The sequence below is a fragment of the Accipiter gentilis genome, chromosome 3 (assembly GCF_929443795.1).
Source record: "Accipiter gentilis chromosome 3, bAccGen1.1, whole genome shotgun sequence".
NCBI classification, from domain to species: Eukaryota; Metazoa; Chordata; class Aves; order Accipitriformes; family Accipitridae; genus Astur; species Astur gentilis.
Genome location: NC_064882.1, coordinates 5,144,065 through 5,166,713, shown reverse-complemented (window position 1 = coordinate 5,166,713; position 22,649 = coordinate 5,144,065). Strand labels below are relative to the sequence as shown.

Genomic DNA, 22,649 nt, shown 5'->3' with positions numbered 1-22,649 from the left:
GAACCTTTAAATGTCTGTGGTGGATAAAAGTGAAGTTTAAGATGATAAAATAACTGACAAATGAAGGAGATATTAATGTTTATTAAATAGTTACATTTGTCATTTAAGGCTATTAAATAGTTACATTTGTCATTTAAGGCTGTAGATTTGACATGAAATGTATTGCATGTAAACAGTAAGATACATTATAGATCCCTCACTGTTTCCATTTTTCTGTCAGTAAAACTTTTCTACCAGTCTGAAAGAATAAGAAGGATCTTCAGGCTTTTGAGATAGCAATCAGCATGGGCTGAAGTGTGGGAAGTTTGATGAAACAGCACATAGGAGGAACACATATCAAACCAGAATGACTGAGAAATGACAGAGAAACATGAAACCTGACAGCTTACCCTGTAAAGAAATTTAGCATATAGAGGATGAGAAGCCATGCTGGAGCTCTGAAAGTGAAAAAGAAGATTAGTGCTGTAGCCAGGTGTCAGGAGGGGAAAGTCTCCAGCGGCTTTTGAGGACTCCAGTGTGAAGTCACAAAACCAAAGACAAAAATACTACTCTCAGTAGATGTCATCTACGCCCTGCAGATGTCAGGTCAGCACCTCGGAGAGACTTTTGTCTTTGTCCTCATAACAAATTCTTCAGAAGAGCAATGAATTTGCTTCTGAAATTCTCCAGATGGATTTTCCTGCTGAACATTCTTTACACTGTGTTCATTTCCACTCTCATTTCAGGCAGCATCCCCTGTGCTATTTTTATGATGATGTGCTAGCCTGCATCCTTAGCAGAGGCTCAGAAAGGCTTCTTGCAGGGAAGTGAGGGAACATATAAGAGAAGCCTGGTCCTAGGACAGCAGTGCAGCGGAAAAAATGGCTCCTGCGCTTAACACGGATAAGCCAAAGGAATACTCCTACTTACGCTTCACCTTTTTTATCAGGCATTGGTAGGCAAAAAACGCCTGACACGCATTCTCAGGAGACAGTATGAGATGGTATCAGATGGGCTGTATGATATGAGACCGTATCTCAAGCAGGAGAATGGTTGACATAGGAGGAATTATGCTGCTATCCCACTGGAGACCTCCAAATCTTAGGACACGCCAGTTTTAGGTCTCTGTGCACCAGCAAGTTCCTCGAACGTTGCTCCAACACCTACTCTGTATAAAGGCGCAATCAAAAATTTCCAGCAAACTAACTGGAAACTTTCTTAAATAATTCCATTTTCTTCTTCCACTAGATTGCAAGAAAGTTTGGGGTTTTGTTTGGGTTTGTTTGTTGGGTTTTTTTCCAAAATGGATAAAAACATAAAATTCACTGGATTTTTTTTTCAAGTGGGAAAACCCCACTGTCAGATTCTTAATAGAAAAACATGGCTGCATTTCTACATTATATCTCTTTGTGAAAATACACAACACTTAGCCTATGAAAATTATTGTAAAGTGATACAGGAATAATTTCAGGAGACTCTTGTCAAGTTATTAGCAACACGCTCCATAGAGAACCACAAAGAAAAGGGAAATCTCATAAAATACAAAAGGGCAAAGCTCTGAAAGAAAGTTCTGTCTTAAAATTCATTTTCTACTTTCCTTCTCTGTTCTCAACCACAGAAGCCTCCTTTTTCATTAAATTATCTGCCAGTAGAGAACTATGTGGAATTACTATGCACAAGAACACATTGCTACTTTAATATTCTACACTATTTATAAGACAGCACAAGGCACAGTTTTTGACTTTTAAATACTGGCAAACGAAAAATTTTCAATTCTTAGGCATTTATCCATGTCAAATTTAGGACATATTAAATTCACCGTCACATCCTGCGATCTTTTTGCTCAGAAAGATATCAGATCAGATTTCCATTTATGCTACATTTACATTTATATCCATTGTAAAGACCCTTTTCTCTGCCAGAATGGTTTAAAGCGACCTTGCTAAAAGAAAGTAGGGTCTATACTGGATTTTAAAAAGCTGATTATTCAAAAAGGCATTGATTATAGAGCAGAGTACACTGTATGACACAACCTCAGCTGGCTGATATTGCTGTAGTTTCATTTACAGCAGTCGCCGTGCGGGTTTCCCTCAGCTAGAGATCTAGTCATGTATATTTTGTCTAATTAGAGTATATATATTTTAAGCAATAACACACAGAGCTCTATTGTATATATTTGGCAAATATTTCTGCACTTCAACCGACTGTGGAAACTGTGAGTTTGGAAGCTAAACATAACAATTACAGCCAAACTATATCCATACCCTCCATTGTCTTGGAGATGATCCATGCTTATACCATTGTATCTGAACACAGAATATTATGAGGCTATACATAATTTATATAGATCAGCACTAATTATTATGAAAAGACTCAGGTAGCTAAAGCTTATTTTTTTAATACCAGACCTGATTTTCACTGTCACCTGCAAGGATGGAATTGAATGTTGTACAGACAGTGAAGAGTCTCACCTCCCTTTGGATTCTGGACATAGGTCTCAAGGAGAATTTACACAGTTCAGGACAGACAGTACATTTCATCCCAGCAACACTACCTCCTGTCAGTGATGGCAGATGAAAATGGGGTTTGGGTTTTTTAAATTAAAAAGCCTGTATTATTAAAATCAGTTGGGACTGAAGGCCCACTTGTACCTTCATTTGCTGTGGTGAAACATCACAGTTATCCCATTGTGCTCTGTGGAATTACTGTAGGGTTTTATTCTTGTAAATGAGAACAGAATTTCTCTCTTAATCCTGTCTTTGAACCTAAGTGATTACAGCCTGAATTGCCTCTATGAATGAGACAACTGCATGTCCCCATTTAACAAATTCTACAGGTTTCACAGAATCATTTTCTGCATGCCCTCACTGATTTTACAGGATTTTAACATCGATCAAAAGCTGGATTAAAAAAGAAGAAGAAGAACTCTTCAAATCAGAATGTCCTAATTTTATGCTGGGATGGGTGTCCTCTGTAGTGACAGCCTCCCTGTGGTTCATATTGTTTCTAATGGTCTTAGATGGACACTCCTGAAAACTACTTCTTTGAAAAAAATCAATATATATATCTTTGTGCTAAAGCACATAAGTGTACAAAGAAAACAGAACAAAAGACAGTTGACGAAAACCATAGGTAGTAGCAGGTCCGACTATGTCTTATAATAAGATTGAGATATAACTGCTGCGAACATTAAAGCAGTAACAGGGACAAAAATGCACAGCGTATAATTTCAAAGTGACAACAATCAAAGTTCCTTGGAAAAAGAGGAAAAACATTACCCATTTTATACTTGTTACGTAACTGTGCTTGTCCTTGGACACATTTCACCTGCGATCACAACTTCCAGCAGTTTGGTGCAGAACTGTTCTTACTTCTTTAGATTTTGTCATCATCATCGCTATTTATTTTTTTAAATGCAACTGGGCTTGCCTGCTTTAGAGAGGTTTTTGAAACATCTGTGTGCATGGTGGACATGGCTATAGTCTCATAATCCTCCTCACGGGAGCGGAAATGACAAAAATGAAATAAAAACTGCAGGTCCCTTTGGAAGTTCTTATTGAGAAACCCGTAGAAGATGGGGTTCACGCAGGTAGAGATCATGGCAGTGAGGTGGCAAATCAGGAACAACAGGTTGTGGCTGCAGGTAGTGACCGGCAGAATTTCGTGATTCCAGTCAAACACGATATTGAAGATGGTGAGAGGCAGCCAGCAAACTGCAAATGCAACCACTATGGAGATCAGCATGATGTTGATCCTTTTGGTTTCGGAGGATCTGTACTTACTGTCTCTCATCTTGTCCATCATGTTGTTCCTTTTTTTTAATCGTATGTATATCTGCAGGAAATTCAACAAAGAGACACATGGGGGATAATTTAACCTACAACCATCACCTCTGCAAGGATAAACAAACATCAGATGGAAAGAAGTACGTATCGCAAAGGGATTCTCTCTTACCTTCAAGTAGCAAATAAATATAAAGCAAAGCGGTCCAAAGTACTGGATCACCAAAAGTGTCGTGGTGTAAGAAAGCCTGGCAGTGTCCAAGGGGAACAGGTCCAAGCACACATATTTGTCCTTATATTCGTCAAATGTTATGTTTCTGAAGGGTTCATCCGTTAAGACGTGGTAGATCAGGAAAGGCAAAGAGGAAGCTGCGGCTAAAATCCATATGGCAGCAATCCCCATGTAGGCATGTCTGTTGTTCGGCCTCCAGCCACGGGGATTGATGATCAGCTGATGGCGTTCGATAGCAATGAGGACTAAAGAAAAGACGGAGACGGTGATTGAGGCGCATTGCACGAAAGGATTCAATTTGCACATGGCCTCCCCAAAAATCCAGTGGTCCATTAAAGTGTACACAAAGGTAAAGGGAAGACACATGATGGTCACTAGAAGATCAGAAAAGGACAGGTTGACAATGAGGATGTTGGTAACATTGCGCATCTCCTTTTGTTTCAGAATAATAACAATCAAGGCCAGATTCCCGGAGACTCCCAGAATTATCACAGTCCCGTAAGCCAAGGCCAGAGTGAAGACCATGGCCAAAGGCACACGGCAGTCCTCATCCTCAAACTGCAAGATCTGCGAGCTCTTCTCCGAAAAATTCGGGTGACCGGATATATTTCCCAGGGGGGCGAGAACCGAAGTATTCATGGTGCTTCCAACTCGCTCCACCACGCTCCGGACCGCTCCCGGACTTCAAAACGCGCCCATCAGCCCGCCAGGAGACCCCGGGCCGAGCCCGCTCCTCCGCGCCGCATCTCCCTCGCACCACCTGGGGAGAAGGGAAGAGCCAGGGCCGGTCACCCCCGGGCGCCGAGCCGGCCCCGCCGCCCCCACGCCCCCGCCCCGCCCCGGCGCGGCGCGGCGCGGCGCGGCGGCCCGCCCGGGTCCGGCGGGGGAGCCGAGCCGCTCCGGGCTCCGCGCCGCCGCCGCCGCCGCCCCCGCCGCCGCTCTCCCCGCCGCCGGGGACTGCCAAACCTGCAAACCCCGCGGGAGGAGGGCGGCGGTGGCCGGCGCCCCGTCCGAGGAGGCAGCGGGGGCCGCCGTCCGGGGGAAGGACGGCGGCAGGCAGGGTGGAAACGCGGGGCGGCAGGCGGGGGACGCCACCCCTTCCCGGCCCTTTCCCGCCGGCACGAGTTACGCGAAATAACGAGCTGAGAAGCAGTTTGTAGCCTTTACGTGATGTTTTACATCTCCTTCTCGCAAGTTTGATCTGCAAAGGTCTGCTTTCTCAAGCTGCTCTACGTGGAATTACACCCAGCCATCGCAGGAGGGGGAAAAAGCCCATCTGACGTATGTGAGGGGCGGAAAAATGAACTCAGAAAATTGCCGCATTCTTTTTTACCGAGTACATACACTTGATGTTGGGCGACCGAGTGCCCACAGCAGCGCTGGCACCGAGTCAAAGGCACATCAGGGACTCTGAACACCTTAATCTCAGCTAGCAGGGCTGTGCAGCAAAGAAAGAACAAAACAAGATGAAAGACAAAAAACCAGCAGAAATTAAACACTGCAGAAAATTTCTTTACCCACGCAACACGAATAGGCATGCCTAAATCACCACCCCTTTGCAAGGCCTTGGATTTTAATATCAGAGGAACGCAGGGATATGTGTACAGGAGGGGGAAAAAAAAAAAGATAGCTAACCTGACACACCTTTACTCCAACTCGCCATTAGTGGCAGCCACACCGAATCTGGAACTTTCTCTCTGCCCACTCTCCCATGAGCTAAATTTATTGCTCACTTAACCTTAGGTTATGGTAATGAAAGTAATGCCACTTAAAATTCACACAAGTGGGTTTCAAACCCAGCACCATATGGCACTTATCACAAAAGCTGTAAAAACATTGCCAACTAAAATGTCCTTCATTAAAAGTTACCCTGAACGGGTGAGCTTTTGGTCTTAAATGATACCGGATATAAATCTCGGTGCCATCGAAGTCTCCGGAGCAGAATCGTCTTCGCTGCTGGTGGCAGACAGCCTTTTAACCAGCCGCGTGCTGGGGACCGGGGCAGGGGCTGCCTCCTCACTGGGGCAGGGCCAGCGTGCGAGGGCTGGGCTTGCAGCTCCAGCTCCTCCTGAGGGTCAGCCAAAGCGTGACCGTGCCAATGCCGTGTCTTCTCGCTGGCATCACGAGCTCACCTCGGCTGGCTCGGCTGGCTCTTCATAATCACCACATGGCTACGTGAAACCACGACAGGCGATGTGGCTTGCCTCTGAGTGACATTTTACTGTCAACATTAACATCAGTGATTCTGGACAAAAGGCAACTCTGCCTGAGGTTTGGCTACTCTGATTTTCAAGCTAGCTAGGCATGCGCCTGAGCATTCTCTCTCAGATGTGCTGCCTCTGCTAACTAAATTTATCAGGTCTCCCTAGTCTACAAAGTGTGGTTTAGGGTCCAATAAAGAACCTCCCACCCCCAGGGCCTCTTGAAGCATCTCTTCAGCCAGAGCCAGAAGTAGGTGCTTTACCCAAAGGGCAAGCGTGTGGGTGATGTGACGCCAGGACTCCTCAATTCCAACAGTATGACCTTACCCCAGCCCGAAAATCAGTGTCTGGATTTAATCGTGATCTCCACTGTCACTCATATAGCACGGGGTGGGCAGTCCAGCCCTGGGACTTGACGGGACGATGGCAGGAGCAGAGTGGGCAAGGAGCCATGTCCTGCAAGGAGAGAACCAGGCCGGTCTTCTCACCAGCTGGGACCAAACTGCACCCAGCAATGAGGTGGCCTAGGTTTCAGGCTCTTGGTTTTTCTTTCCCTTTAGCCAAGCTCTGCTCTCGCTTATTTATTAAATATCAAACTCAAAACCAGAAAATGCCACTGCTGCTGCTTCCCTTGCCTCTCCCCATAGCAGAGATGCAACCTAAGAGCACGGCTGGGAACCAGGTCAGAAACACAGCACTGCTGGCAAGTGACAAGGAGTCCTTCCTCTCTGCCCACCTCTCCAAAATGGACCAGACGTCAGGAGGGGATGAAGCTGCATCTCCTGGACAGCTGCACTGTTACCCGTCCCCTACCTCATCAGCTCCCAGACCAGGAGGGAGATCCCTCCCCATCCTGGGTGCTGGCATGGGGTGGGGAGAGCCCGCAGCCCTGCAGACCCCCCTGGGTGATTGCACAGTCTCCCCCACCACACGTACCCTTCCAACTCTCCGGGAGGATTTTGGTCAGAAGTTTAGCACCAACAGACAGAAAGGGTGAAATAATGTGCTGTGAGGTGACTGGAAATGCACTGCGAAACTATCGGAGCTCTTCAAAAGGAAGCCCACAATGCTGTCAGCCCAAGCCGGTGGCTCACCCAGCCACCTGCAAGTCCAGCCTGGAGCCTACCCCTCCCAGGGATTTTGTCATCTGCACCTAAGAGAGCAAGCAAACACCAGCCTAACCGGCACGCAACCACTCACAGTTATGGGAAAGCAACGGCGGGGGAAACTCACCTTGCAACTGCTCTGCCCGTCCGATCTGCTCGGGGGCCGGCTCAGGAGGCTGGATGGAGAAGAAGGAGTAGGGAAGGGGAAGGATCCTCTGGTATTCCTCCAGCTGAGATCCTAAAGATTGGTGAGGAAGGCTGGAGACTCCCCCTTAAAGACGAACTCCACCTTATCCCAGCATCACATGATGGTGCTCTGCTGAGCAGGTCCTGAAAATCTCACTGCAAGCACACCACCTTTAAATTACACATCTGGGGGTGCGTTGCCTAGTAATTCCGAAATAAATGCAATCAAATATTGAAACAAAAGAGGAGGGGGGAGAGCGCAGGGAAAAGCTCAGAAGGGAGACAGTTTCAAATCGCTGTCTGGCTGTTTCAGCGTTTTGTCTGCAAGTTATTGCCATCTTGTGGCCAAACTAAAGATGGAAGTAGAAGCTTTATTGGAAAGGGGACGAGGAGGCGATTTTAAGTATAAGGAGCAAGTTACAAAGTTCGGCTTTGACTTTTTAAACCAGTACAACCAGCTTCTGGTCTGTATTTATCATGAAATCGATGACTGGATTAATAAGAATTGTCCAGTTGCTGTTTGCTATTTTTTTCAGCTAGAAGTAATAAGAAACTATTTTTAAAATAAATTAAGTCCCTAAAGAATCAAACCTCAAGAAAATACAGCTGTCACTGTGGCCCCTGTGGGTATTTTTCTGATTCATTTAGCCAAGTGGTTCACCATCCTGGATGACCTGTGGAAAAAGAAAGGCAGGTTCATACAGAGCAGTGAGATATTCCAGGGAGCTGGAAGGAAAATGGACCCCTGAAAATAAAGAACAAATCTCCACAGTGAGGTACAGAGCTGGAAAGGTGGTAGCTGTTGCCTTGGCCAGCTCTTCTACTTATTTTGAAACCTCCAGATCCCAGCAACCAGAATTATTTTTTTTTTTTTTTAATGCAGCTGGCATGAGTAGCTCTGCAAACTGCTACCAGCTACAGGAGGAAAGTTTACTGTTTACTGAACAAATTCATAAAAAGCAAAATGAAAAAAATTTATTTTCCATTTGTTCTTTTCGTGATCCAGAAATGCCTTACTCTCTCACTCACAAAGAGCACTGCTGCAGAAGATCTACTTCTATGGGAATAAAAACCAGTGAGTTTGGAAGTCCGAGAGAAGTTACCCAGATAAACTTAAGCAGCACTTCGAAAATGCCCTGAAAAACCCTGCAGGCTGTATTAGGAGTTTGGATTTCTTGGAAAACAGAAGTGCACTAACTGTTCCAAGGCTCCAGATTAATTTTTCAAGTGTAAGGAGATACTTGATCTTACATTCTTACCTTCGGGCATATTCCTATTGTATGGTGACACTGTTACATCATCAATAATTCTCAAGTGAGGAACCATGTTAATTATAGATAAAAAAATTAGTTGCACATAATAAATCATTGTAACATTTTTTGCAGAATGAGCCTCATGGGAAGGTTTCAGAAGCCAGCACTGAGCTTGATGTTTACACTGTATTTCCAGAAGCTCAGCTCAACTGCTTTGTAACTGCAGTCCTTGATGCGAGAAAGGAAAGTGCAGGCATGTCCCAAGGTTGCTGTAAATCAGTAGCCTGGGCACTGCTGACAATTTAACAGCAGCAGCCAGAAGGTAAGTACAAGCTATATACAATGCCTCTCAAGAACTTCGGTCATACGTGGGTCATGAACATGCATCGGTCTCCGCCTAAGCAGAGCAAAAGTGGATACACTCAGGCAGAGATCTAAGCTGAAGACCCCATAAAGAGGATATTTCTGTCTGAAACAGTGACACTCCAGGACACGTAGAACTGAGGACTCTTATTGCTGTGGATATGGAATGATCATTCACATTACAAAAAAAGGGGAATTATTGTCCAATATAGAGATTTTAAAGGACAATAGATGTATTGCTAGGCAGGGAAAGAGTCTTTTTTTTATGCCAGGATGATCTCGCTACTTCCCTCTAATGCTTTTACCCGTATGGGCAAGATGGCTATTTTAAAAATTAAAATAAGCATTCTGTGATCCAGAATTGTAGTACTCCGCCAACAGGTATCCAGAGCACAGATACATTTTTAGGACCAGTTCAGAATAAGAGGCTTGGGTTTATATGATAAGGTTTTGGTAGCAGGGGGGCTGCAGGGGTGGCTTCTGTGAGAAGATGCCAGGAGCTGCCCCTGTGTTGGACACAGAGCCATATTCAGCCGACTCCAAAATGGAGCCACCACTGGCCAAAGCTGAGCCCATCAGGGATGCTGGTGGTGCCCCTGTGATAACTTATTTAAGAAAGGGTAAAAAGTGCTGCATACCAGTTGGGAGAGAGAGGAGTGAGAAAAATGTGAGAGGACCAGCCCTGCAGACACCCAGGTCAGTGACGGAGGAAGGGGAGGAGATGCTCCAGGCACCGGAGCAGAGATTCCCCTGCAGCCCGTGGGGAAGACCATGGTGAGGCAGGCTGTCCCCCTGCAGCCCATGCAGGACCACGGTGGAGCAGATAACCATGCTGTGGCCCGTGGAGAGGAGCCCACTTTGGAGCAGGTTTTCTGGCAGGACTTGTGACCCCGTGGGGGACCCACGCTGGAGCAGTCTGTGCCTGAAGGACTGCACCCCGTGGAAGGGACCCACGCTGGGGCAGTTTGTGAAGAACTGCAGCCCGTGGGAAGGACTCGCGCTGGAGCAGTTCATGAAGGACTGTCTGCTGTGGGAGGGACCCCAAGCTGGAGCAGGGGAAGAGTGTGAGGAGTCCTCCCCTTGGGGAGGAAGGAGCGGCAGAGACAAGGTGTGATGAACTGACTGCAACCCCCATTCCCCATCCCCTGTGCGGCCCAGGGGTGTGGGAGTGTAGAATATTTAGGAGGAAGGAGTGAGGTTGAGCCTGGGAAGGGGGGTGTGTGTGGGTGTGTGTGTTAGTTTTCTCTTTGTTTCTCACCATTCTACTCTATTTTTAATGGGTTAACCTACCACAGAGGCATTAATTTGGTGTCCTAGCAAAATCCAAATAGAGAAATGCCATTGTTTCTGCCACAGAAATTTCCAAAGTTTCAGGTAGGTATCATCTTCTTTTCCTCCATTTTGTCATTAGTCATGAGGCTCTCCAGATCAGCAGTAAATTAAGCAATTAGTAATACTTCACGTTTTAATCATTAATATATACAAGATCATATATTCAAACATCATATAAACACAGGTGGAGCAAGCCTCACAATACTTCTTTTAGACAACAGAAATATAATAATTACCTATAAGAGATTAAAGATAGAACCTACATCTCACTAAGTGACCTCAACTCACAGCGATGGCAACAAATATTCATAGTTATTCACACTGCAGACAGATGCAAGGTCAGGCTTTAAATAGTGTCGTGGAGCAATGGAAAAGGCTGCCTCAGTCACTAAGTCTTTCAAACATATATTCTATACATACGTGTATAACCTGAGTGTCACTACAAGCTTCCTTCTCTGCCAGACAGTTGTGTGCCCACCTCAGATGACTGAATCTCCTGGAGGTGTATCAATCTTCTCTGAAGCATTTCACATACATGTGCACACTAAAACACACTAATAAATAACGACTCCAATAAACAGAGACAGGCTCTTTGCAAACTCTTTCCATTATAGCTATATAAAATACATGTTGTGCAGTAACAGCCGCATAGCATCAGGTAGGTTCTGTAGGAAACTCGGGCTTTAGCAGTTCCTAGATGTTCTGTGCATCACCAGTCTCAACACCAAGCTGAATGTCTCGAGCTGGAGCACCAAGCTCACAAAAACGTCAAATGCTTCCTCAGTCTCTCTTATTTTATTGATGACCACTGTCAGGACATGAGAACACTGAAGCAGCAACATAGCCATTGTGTTAAAGATTATCCTCTTCCAGTGAGTAAATTTTTCCAGTGCATCAAAGGCACCCTGGACTGGAAGACTGTGTTTGTTTGTGTGCGTATGTTTATTTGTGTGAAGGCATGACATTGCAAAAAGAGAATAAGTACAATAAACAGAACACAAGTATCTCAACTAAGGAAATAGAACAGCTTGAGTAAAAGAGTACAGAATTTCTTTGAAGCAAAAGCATTGCGAAGGGAACAAGATGTTTTAAAGAAACGCATGGAAAAAATATGCCAAGAGATCAACCCATTAAAATACTCTCTCACTGCAACTCTCAAAAACAGAAAATAAAAGATGTCATAAAATGAGACTGTGACTTTCATTACAATGTAGTGTCGTATGTTCAGGCAATGCAATCCCTCTGTAAAACTTACAATCCGCCGAGTGAAAGAATACCACGAGACTTGTTTCTACACTATATAAAACAAACTGAAGTCACCACTATGGAAATGAATGGAAACACGCTCTGAAGGTTTTTTTAACTTTATTTTTATTGTTTTCATTTTCTAGTAATGAACATCAGTACCATTGAAATACTTGCATTTCACATTACGCTATTCACAGATAAGGGAACTCACCCTCCTTTGGGGCAAAAGTCTGTCATCAGTAGACTAAATAGGCATTTTGCTGTTGAGTACAATGAGAATAGCAGCAAATTCTCTGTTTGGCTAAGAGCATGTTTGTTCTGCAATGACTGCAACTGACACCAAACATAACAACACTTCATTTGACTGCTAATGTCACAAACCCAAAGAAGCTGCATGAATAATTATGTGATTAATCTCTGCTGAGAGACTTGCTGCTGCAGTTCCATTTTCAACAATACAGCCAAGCTAACTATTGTAAAGCTATCCTGATCATATGCAACATCACTTAAAGACTGCTCGAGATAGAACCTAAATTATGTCCACCTGGCTAAAATACTAAGTCATGTTTTCTGCTACAGCTACCCTGCTCTGTCCATTTGGGGTTCAAACTCACGTACACTCACACACAGGCTCTCATCTGGCTTCAGATGAAGCAGAAATAGGCCGTGTGCTTCAGCATGATCATCCAGAAGGGACATTAACAGTCAGTAACAGCAGCCAACACATGTGATGACACAAGTTAGGCAGCAAAAAGCATCAATTACATTCTCATCCTTTATTAGCTCACCGTCAGATGTCCTGCCTTTCATGGCAAAGACATCTGAACCATTGCAAGCTTTTTAGTAGTCCAAGGCTCGCTGCCTTCATGCCCAGCTGCTTTATGTGAGGAAGGGATGGGCCATACAGGAGCCAGGCATTAGTGGTATTTTTAATAGTATTTTGTCATAGTTTTTTAATAATATTTTTGTGGGGGATGAGCAGTTGGGTTGATGTGTGTGAATAATTTCAACCAACAGAAATGCTTTATGTGTATCTCACAAAATGCCTCAAACTCTGTAGTAGCTACGTCCTACCATTTTAGACTGTCTTGCCCATGGATAAGTGCTCTGTTGGTAGCAGACTTTACAATAACATTAGACTGCGACTCACGGCAAGCTTTCACTCAGGATGACCGACTGCATGCTGTGGAATTTGGACATTACATGACTTAGACCTTGTTTTTTCGTGGAATTCATCAGTTCTCACCAACTTCAGTTGGAGCCTTCACATCTTCCACAGTTAGTTAGCCTTTAGAAGCTAAATTTTCAGAGATACTGGGATGAGACTCCTGAAGGAAAGATACATTCAGGGATGTGTTAAGAAAATGTCAAAAGTCATTTGTATTCTTATAACCACAGAGTTCTCTCCTGGTTTTTTTTGTTGTGCCCTTCTGACTCTGGAATCCCAGCCTTCTCTCTGGGAAGAGATGTTCTTCTCACTTTTCTTCCCCAGCTCCTCCAGAACAGGCACCTTTCATCATCACCACCTCTTACTTCCTGGAGGACTCCTCCCTGGTTTCAACAACCCTATGGAGGCTGGTTTCTAGGGAACTTGTACTACTATCTGTTGTCAGTCCTGACATTAGATACCTTTAATGTCAGTACCTTTTCCTATCTCTAGATCACCTATTTTATTATTCAGTAGTACTACTGGCAAGACAGAGGCACACAAACAGTGAAAAGGAAAAAATGAGAATGGTCTGAATAGTAATTGCCTCTGATGTGCGCAAGTAGCAGGGATCAATTGTCCAAATACAGCTGAGAGAAATCTGGTGTTATTTACAGGTCCGGGGGGGGGGGGGGGGGAAACCCCAAACCCACACCTGCCAGTACATTGCTGGTTGATGAACTCTCCTGAAATAAGACAACTAACAAAACAAGTATGATATTTTGTTCTTAGAGGAAATTGCTTTGAGCAAGAAACACTTGTCTTACTGACCGCTCTTCCTAAGCAGCATGTAATTTCTCGTGACTGTTTAGGAAACTGTAGTAGTTGACTGCCTGCCTTAGAAAGGTCAACATGGAGGTAGGCTCTTCGTACCTCTACGAAGGTACAATGGCTTCCCACGTAACCCATGGCTGTGCAACGCAAGAAACCGTAATTTCCCATTTGTGGGCTCTGCCAGCAAATGTAGATTATTTTTGAAGACAATGTCAGTCTGCTGTAGCCAGAATTTTTCATAGAAAGATAGCGTCTCTAAAACTTCCCTCTTTCCAGGAGGGAACTTCCACTTCAAGCAGTGGGGCCAGCAGTCTGCAAAGCTTCCCCAGAACAAGGGACACCAGGTAAATCAGTGCCCTGGGAGATGGTTTTAATCACCCCCATCGCAGATTAGACCCAGGGTGGATTTCTATCTTCAGGTCAAATATTTGCGTGAAAAGCTTCAAAGCCATCAGTGTTAGGTGGGAAGATGGTCGAAAATGCTAAGAACAGCTGCTCAGCCCTAAAAAGGATTAATTTTGTTCTTTCTCATTTGTGACTAACAGGAGAACTGTCTTAAAAGGATGAGATGGATTGGCACGTCACTTCCACCCGGCAGCTCCCTGTGCTCCACTTGCACATGCAGTGATTCACCAGCAGTGGGTGGTGAATGATGAAGAAGCGGGCGAAAGAAGACGGGACGCAATCTTCCTCACCATCCTGAGCTCATCCGCTGAAGATGAAGGTTAATTGTTCCTTGCTCACTTACCCTAAAGTGAGTTTTTTTTTTAACCCAAGTTAAACAAGGGACCTAAACGGACTTTTTGAAAGTTATTTTACAATATGGTTGCTCCAGCTGTTTTGTCTCTGTGTGGTACAGTCACTCATGGGCTAATTATACTGACAGCTTTTCTGCAGTGTCGTGTTAATATACGTCAACTGTCGAAGGAGTGCCTCGGCAAAGGGAAAAGTCATTACATTCTCATGTCAGATTCTGCCACTTGTGCTCCCAGAGACCTGCACGTCACTCAGTTCTCCGGCAGCCCTGTAATTGGGCCATGATCAATGACTCTTCTTGCAGCAGAAGATAGCAGCTGGTGAGAACGGCAGAATTTGCCTTTTCATGCTTTGTGCTGCTTTGACATACCCCACAACTTTTACGCTTTAAAATACTGCTCGCTCAAAAAAACCACCCTGCCTTCCCACTGCTGGCCCGGGTAAAAGTAAAACCACCCTTCAGCTATTTGCCTCTGTAAGAGCCGAGTTACTCAACTCACAAAGGAAAACCGTTTGGGGGAAATCCATCACCTCCCACCCGTTCTAAAATAACGGTAAAGATGGAAGGGTCTTCGAGCAGTGTGGATAAAACACCGGCCAAAGCGAGGGGACCTGGAGGGCGCTCAGGTCAGCGCTCGGCGGTCGCCCGGCTCCGCGCACTCCTCCCGCGCCGCCGCTGCGCGCCCGGCCGGCTCGCCTCGGCAAAACGCTGCGTCCCGAATTCGGGGTGGTTGAGTGTCGTGGTTTAACTCCAGCCAGCAACTAAGTACCACGCAGCCGCTCACTCACTTCCCCCATCCAGTGGGATGGGGGAGGAAATCGGGAAAAAAAAGGTAAAACTTCTGGGTTGAGATAAGAACGGTTTAATAGAGCAGAAAAGAAGAAATTATAATGATAACGATAACACTAATAAAATGACAACAGTAGTAATAAAAGGATTGGAATGTACAAATGATGCGCAGGGCAATAGCTCACCACCCGCCGACCGACACCCCGCCAGTCCCCGAGCAGCGATTCCCTGCCCCCTCCCCCCCCCCCCCCCCCCCCCACTTCCCAGTTCCTAAACTAGATGGGACGTCCCATGGTGTGGAATACACCGTCGGCCAGTTTGGGTCAGGTGCCCTGGTTGTGTCCTGTGCCAACCTCTTGTGCCCTGGCTGGGCATGAGAAGCTGAAAAATTCTTGACTATAGTCTAAACAATACTGACCAGCAACTGAAAACATCAGCGTTATCAACATTCTTCTCATGCTGAACTCAAAACACAGCACTGTACCAGCTACTAGGAAGACAGTTAACTCTATCCCAGCTGAAACCAGGACACTGAGGAACGGAGAGCAGCCCTTAAACACCGCCGAGCGCGGGCTTTGCTTACAGTCTCGCTGCATTTCCATGGAAACTCTCGTTGTCATACCGTGCAAGCCTGAAATCACGGGCTCCCGATACCGCCCGGAACAGCCTCCCGAAATGCGCCCGCGCGGCGGCTCCAGCCCCGACCCCGCCAGCGGCCGGGCGAGCACGGCGGCCGCCGCCGGCGCCGGCAGCGGCAGCGGCAGCGGCAGCCGCAGCGTCCCGCCCCGGGACTCGGCGCTCGGCCGCCGCGGAGCCCCGGCGCCCCCGCAGCACCCGCGTAAGATGCGCCGGCAGGCAGCCTGGGGGATGCGCGCTTCCTCCACCCCGCGGGGGACCGCGCTCCCCACACCGCGGCCCGGGCCGGAGCTATGAGCGGCCGCCCGGGGCTGCCCGCCTCGCCTCGCCCCGCGCTCCGCACCCGCGGCCCTTCCCGCCTCCCAAACCCCGAGGCGGCGCAGGTAACGCAGTTCGCGCGGGGGAGCGCCTTGCCGGCAAGTTTGCGCGGAAATCGGGAGGGGGGGGGGGGGGGTTGGTTTCAGCCGGGGAGGGGGAGGTGGGGTGGCTGCCGCGCCCCCGGCGAGGCCCGTCCCGGCGCCCCGAGGCCGAGGCGCTCCGGGACAAGGAGGGGTGCGCGGTTTCGGCAGCGGGGCTGAGCGATTCCCCAGCGAGGTGCGGAAGGGCAAAAGCAGCAGCCGCTCGCTGCCGCTCTGGTCCGGTTCTTTGCCTTTGCGAGGCAGGAGCTGCCGCGCTGCCTGGCAGAAAATGTAGTCGCGCCTCCCAAGTTTTCTGTTCTGGCCAACAGATAACCCATTACATTGCGTAACGTTTCCTCGGAGCTGGAGCAATAATCTTCTTAGGTGGCTTCTGCTTATTTTGGGAAGCCGTGTTCTCGTTTTCCAGGATGGTGTTGCGATTCTTCGTTTAGTTAGGCGCATAAAGAGGCGTACCGTTAGCGTGCGTGAAAAGCCATTTGTCTGGACTTCTGAAGTAATCTCAGTCTTTTGAATTCTCCCAGGTTCTCAGACTAGTTCTTGGTGTTGCGCGTAATGAGCAAGAACGTTTGAAGCAGCGGCGTTTCATCTTTAGCTTGTGTTGTGAATGCGACTCTTCAGTGGTTTCAGTTTTTGGCTCGGAGGTTATCTCAGTCTTCAGTGATGCGAGGGCGTCGTTTCTCAAGGAGTAACAACTACTTTCTTGTAGCGTGCTTTCCTTAAGATTAGGTGGTCACGCAGTTACAGCCTGTCATGTTAACTATTTACAGCTGTGTAGAAGTTTAAAGACCTTCTCTGACTTTTTTTTTCTATGCAGTCCTGATACCACTCCCGTGTTACGGGGGCAGAAAGGTTGTATTTCTTAAGGCGTTTTCGCATTTTGCTTCCTCCCTGTATGTGTTCATCTTTATTTGGTCTTAACGTAGAAAAAGGTCTCCTAAGACAGTAAATTGTCCACAGCTGTAAAAATTAATTGTCCTGTTACACGGACTGGACTGACTGGACTACACAGGGACCAGCCAGTCAGAGTTAACTTAATAGGTACTAATATTGTAGGATATAAGCTCTTATCCATGAAAAAACCTTAATATAAGTATCTCATCTAATAGAAGGAATGTTTTCTGAAAGAACAATTGCCTTCAGAGGAGGATGGTTGCCTGCCCAAGTTTTGTGTTCTTGAAAATTTCCCTTTATGTATGTCCAGAAAGAGAAATACCTAGCCTATTCACTCTGCTAAATTATGATTTATGGATTTTGTATTTTAAACGGTAGCTTTAAGTGAAATAATGAGATTAGTTATAAGATTTTAAACATATTAAACTAGCATATCTTAGGTTATGTGGTACCTCTAACTCAGCTAAACCTTAATAATAGTTTACGTTCTCCCTGTCACTCTCAGGCCTTAGATCAACTGCAGCTGAAAACTCCTCTGAAGCATGATTTTGGTGAAAATAATCAAAGTGATCAGAGAGTCACACTGAGCTATATCACAAATGAATGTGAGTTAGGGAGGTGTTACTTGACATCTTTCAAGACCATGGTACATCAGCTGTTATAAAATACATTTTACTGTAAAAAGTAATCACAAATATTCCTTGTACTTAATGTTAACTGCATTCATTTGATTCTTACAGTAAATAGTCAAATCCACCCTGGATCCTGCCACAAAACTGCAGTCCCTCCTGCCTCGTGCAGCCTAGCCTCCTGTCTCAAGCATCCCATTGAAACTAAAGGAGAACCTAAGCAAACCTACTTAAAGCTCACAGGGTGTGAGCTCATGCAGGTGTAGCTGAGCACGGGCTCGGCGAGTGTACGCAGACCAGGGAAACGGTAAGGGGACCTCATTTGCTTGACTGATGTAGGAGATGAGTGTGATCCATCTTTTGGAGCTGACAGAAAATCTCCATCAGGTGCCGTCAGATTGATTAAATTTGATCTTGAAACAGACGCAAGAGCACCCTGGCACTGTGATGCATTCAGTTTAGAAGGACACTTCAAATATGAGGAGAACAGTTACAAAAGAGGCTATATCGTTTAATTCTATTTCCCACAGTGGGACTTTCAGGAATCTTCATTTCCCTGAAAACCACGGCCACGTGCCGCACTGGGATTGACCAACTGACAAGAGGGAGAGTGAGCGAATCCCCCAAAACAGAAGCGCCTGTTAAAGCAAAGCAGGAAGATAGATGCCGATAAGTGCACACAGCCCTGTGAAATCAGTGGTATGCTAATACAAGTTTGGGGACTGCAGATTAATGGTACAGGAGGAACACTTTCATTTGCATTTTTACTGCCAGTGGCACTCAAACTGAGAGTAACTGATTCCTTTTGAGCAGAGGAGGAAGCTCAGAGAGCAAGAGATCCACTTGGCAATTTTTGGAATTTCGGCGGGAAAGTTTGCTTTCATTTCATACGTGGAAAATGAAAAGAAAATTCTCTTTTGCATTTTGCAAAGGGAACTTCTGTCAGCGCAGCCGTTCTCTGTTGAAACCAGTGGATTATGGTCTTCCTCCCTCCCTCTCTGTCTTTCTGTCACTCTGAAACTGTGACTACAGGGAGATGGTGCAGAAGTGGCTGCAGTGCATTGCAGACTCCTGTGCTGTCCCCAGTGTCCAGCCAGGGCCTGACCCGACCATGTTGTGGCTTCTTCCAGTGCTCCTTCTTCATGGAAATCAGGACTTGTGGCAGGGGAGATGGCACCTTCTCAGCTCTCACCCAAGGCAGAAGGCAGTCATAGCTCAGGGTAGATGGAGCTGGAAGACCCACGCTGGTCTTCAGAAGGACTCCTGCTAAGCTTCTTCAATATTGATGTGTCTCAACAAAATATGTCTACTTCAGCAAAACCAGCATATTCACTTTTTGCTTTTAAAGAATTCTATCAAGAACATAATTAAAAACTCTGCTAAAATTATACTGCAGAGCTTTATGTGAAGGTGTAGAAATCCACAGAACCTGGCAACAATCTTTCAGTTAAATATTTAAGAACTCAGTAAACATTCATTTAATAAACATGTTCCAGTACACATGAAATTTTGTTCCTTGGTCCTAGTCCTAGCATTACCTGTATGGAATATAAATTTCTAGAAGAGAAAATAATTATGGTGCATCTGACTTGACATTCTCTTCACTTTTCGTCACCCACAGCTGGAAGTGGCAGTAGGAAATAACAGCGACACCACCAGATTTTTTCCAATTCTCTTCATAAAATTCACTGACTAAAGCTAAGCAAAATCGAATGAAAATACACAGACTTCTCTTCAGACCATAGCACATAATTGAAATGGCATGGACTAACTAGACAGAGAGTTTTCTACTAGTAGGGATGCCTGCTTTTTCTCCACGCACTGATGAACCTATGGCCTACGATGAACCTTTTCAATGACAGCTGATATCACCAAAAAGTCTAGGGAGGAAGCTGCAGTTTTGGTACATGGATCAACAAAACTTTCACACATACATAGCTGCTATTAGAACTTTAGCATCAGTGTGTGTTTTTACTACTCAGTATGACTTCCGGAGAAATATGACTATATGTGGGAATTAAATTATTACTGAAAATACTGGTAGATACTCTAAAAGCAATCCTAATTTCCAGGTTTCCGAAAGAGAGACAGCATCTGCAGTTTGTTTCTCCTTTACAGGTTAGTCCTTCAATCTAGTGTCAGTTAAAACAGAAGACTACATGGAATGATCCCTGTTAGCATAGAGTTACTTATGTAGGCACACAGAATAAATTAAAAGCTATTCCTTCAGGGTCATCACCACTTTGAGAGCATTGTAAGAGTTTCTGAGTTTTTTTGAATCTCATGATGGTACTGGATTTCCTTTCCTCTTTCTTATTGGTCTTCCTGTTCTCAGTCTATGACTGGTTGGTTAGTAACTGAGATTTAGACAGATCTAGCTCTTGAGTAAATTTTCATTTCATTTCATTTCCCCTTCTCAGGTAACTCCTGATTGGTTTCAAACCTCATATCAGGCAATGGGATGCTCAGCTAGTAATGCTTTCTTAAGCTGTGCAAGATATAAACTGGAAAAGGCAGGTGTCCAAGCAAAAAGAATACTGTCCAGAATTACACTACTAGCTTTTTCATTAACTCCTCAGTTATATGCAAGGGTTTTTCGGACACGCTTCTCAGCTAAGATGAATGTGGTAGTGCAAAGATAATAGAATGTTCACCCTGCAAATATTAGGCAGATAATATTTCATACTGAAGTGCAATGTACGGTTGAAGTGGCTTTCCTGAATCAAAAGAGAGTCTGCAGATTTCAGATGTGTGCACACACTGAAATCTGCGAAAGCATCAGTCATAGCAAAACCCATCGTTCCTCCATGCTGAACAAAGGGAAAAAAATGATACAGGTGTGACATAACAGGGACATAATTCCATAAGCCTGAGGTAGGTGAATGTATTTTATCCAGGGCAGAGCCCTGCTGTGGTTTTCTCAGACAAAAATTACGTTGAGTCACATTTAGAGAATAGGAAGAAATTTCAGCCCATTTTGGAAGTCACTCTGGTCTGCAGATCAAACTGTTTTCAGATGAATACTAGCAACTCAGAGAAGTTAATTCAGAAAAATTAAGTAAAAACCTGTTTGCTTCTTTAGGTAAGATTTGTATAAAGAGAAGCCCACCAAAATGAAAACTTCTGATAATACCAACATAGAAATAGAAAGGTTGGATCACTTACAGGATCTCTAATCTGCTCCTTTAAAGTTGGTCTAGAGGCAAGGGTAGTCTCAGATAGTGTTGTTTGTCTATTATATGGTTTTTCACCATTTCACTAGAGACTGGGAAAAATTAAACAGAAATAATTTGCGTTAAGGCTGCCCTGCTTGTGTGCACCCAATTATAATATTTAGATTATCTAAATTCACGTATCCAATTCTTACTTCTATTTTAGCAGTTAAAAAGCACTTTAACTCAACCTTGCAAGAAGTTGGCAAGGCTTAGTTCTTTCCTCCTCTCCCCAACACATTACTTGCAAGACACAAAAACTTGCAATATCTTACTTTTTTTTTAAAAAAATAAATATTTCTAATCTTAGATGAGGGACCTCCCCATCACAACACACTGTCAGTGAATATTCTGAGAATGTTTTATCATTTGAGCTTCCCTTTGGCACCCGCCAGTAGGAACACAGATGTTGTGATGTGAAGGAAGGAGCACATCTGCATGTGTAGAGGAAACCGAGTAATATTATTGCACTTAGAAGAAGTCAGCATGATACAGCTCACTGAGGATAGCTACATTCTTGAAGAGCCCTGCCTTTTTCAGTTGACAGGTTTAGCCTTCTGCTCAGTTTAGGTATGTTTTGGGGTTGTTTAGATCTTTTTGTTTTGGGGTTGTTTAGATCTTTTTGTTTTGTCTTGCCTAAGATTTCTAAACATTAAGCAATTTTGTACAGGACACGGGCACTCTGGGGAATTTTGACTTCTTGAAACTTTAGCACATGCAGGTGTTTAAGGTAAACTGGAGTTTAAGCTGAATTCTTTTGTCTTTCTGTTTCTTCTAAAATGAACACTAATACAGGAAGATTCTGTGGGCAGAATAACTTTCTGCTGAGCTGGGTTTTAATATTAGATGTTTCTGTGCAGAGTAATGAGCAGTTCTGTGAATTTTCAAATGGCTGTGTGGGGTTTGCTTCCAGTTAACACTGTCCTCTCTGTGTTACATCCAATTACTTTGGATGTTTTATAGGCAGTTTTCCCTTCTGCTTGAGCAACAGTTAAAATGTGTTCAACACTTACTAGAAGATGGTTTGTGTACACACCACATTAGGAAATCCGTTTTGGATCACTTGACAGTGGATCTCCTTATAAACTGATCTTTTTTGAAAGCTCTCCCCTATTTTATGTTAGTTTTCTACTACAAGGTAAGAAATACTACTGCAGTTGTTAGCATATGTCAAAACATCATATATTTTCAGGTGCTCTCATTAGAATTTGCTGTCGTGTTAATGATTAGGCGCATGCCCAGATGGTGATTGTAATTGAGCTGTTATTCGTATGAGTAATCTCCCTGACTGTAAATGGATTGCTTTTGTAGCTAACTGCTCCCTTGTGGAAAGGCTGACAATATGGTCCATAGCAAAGCACAGTTAAAAGCCAGCGTCATAACGCAGAACCTTAATTTGCCATCGTCCCAAGCGAGCAGCCAGGCAGGAGGCCTAGGTGTCCTGAGCGCCACATGATAAAACCTACGAAACTAATTCCTGTTGACCTGAAGTTATACAGGATCTGCCTCACAGTAGGATAACGCCATTCTTAATTTATTTGCATTAAGGTGATACAAGGTAAATTTATGTTCCTTTACATTCTGATTAACACTGGTATCATCCTTCCTTCAGATGCTAATTAATGCCTTTCTTGTTCTAAGCAGGACTGTAAA

General features: G+C 44.9%; 1 protein-coding gene across 1 annotated transcript; it reads right to left on the bottom strand.

Moving 5' to 3' along the window:
• Positions 1-3,354: 3,354 nt before the first annotated feature.
• NPY1R (neuropeptide Y receptor Y1) lies at positions 3,355-4,632 on the bottom strand. The gene is made up of 2 exons (XM_049833899.1): positions 3,934-4,632; positions 3,355-3,813 (listed from the first exon to the last, which is right to left on the bottom strand). The coding sequence occupies exons 1-2, from the start codon at positions 4,630-4,632 to the stop codon at positions 3,355-3,357; spliced, it is 1,158 nt and encodes a 385-aa protein (XP_049689856.1).
• Between the last annotated feature and the right edge of the window lie 18,017 nt (positions 4,633-22,649).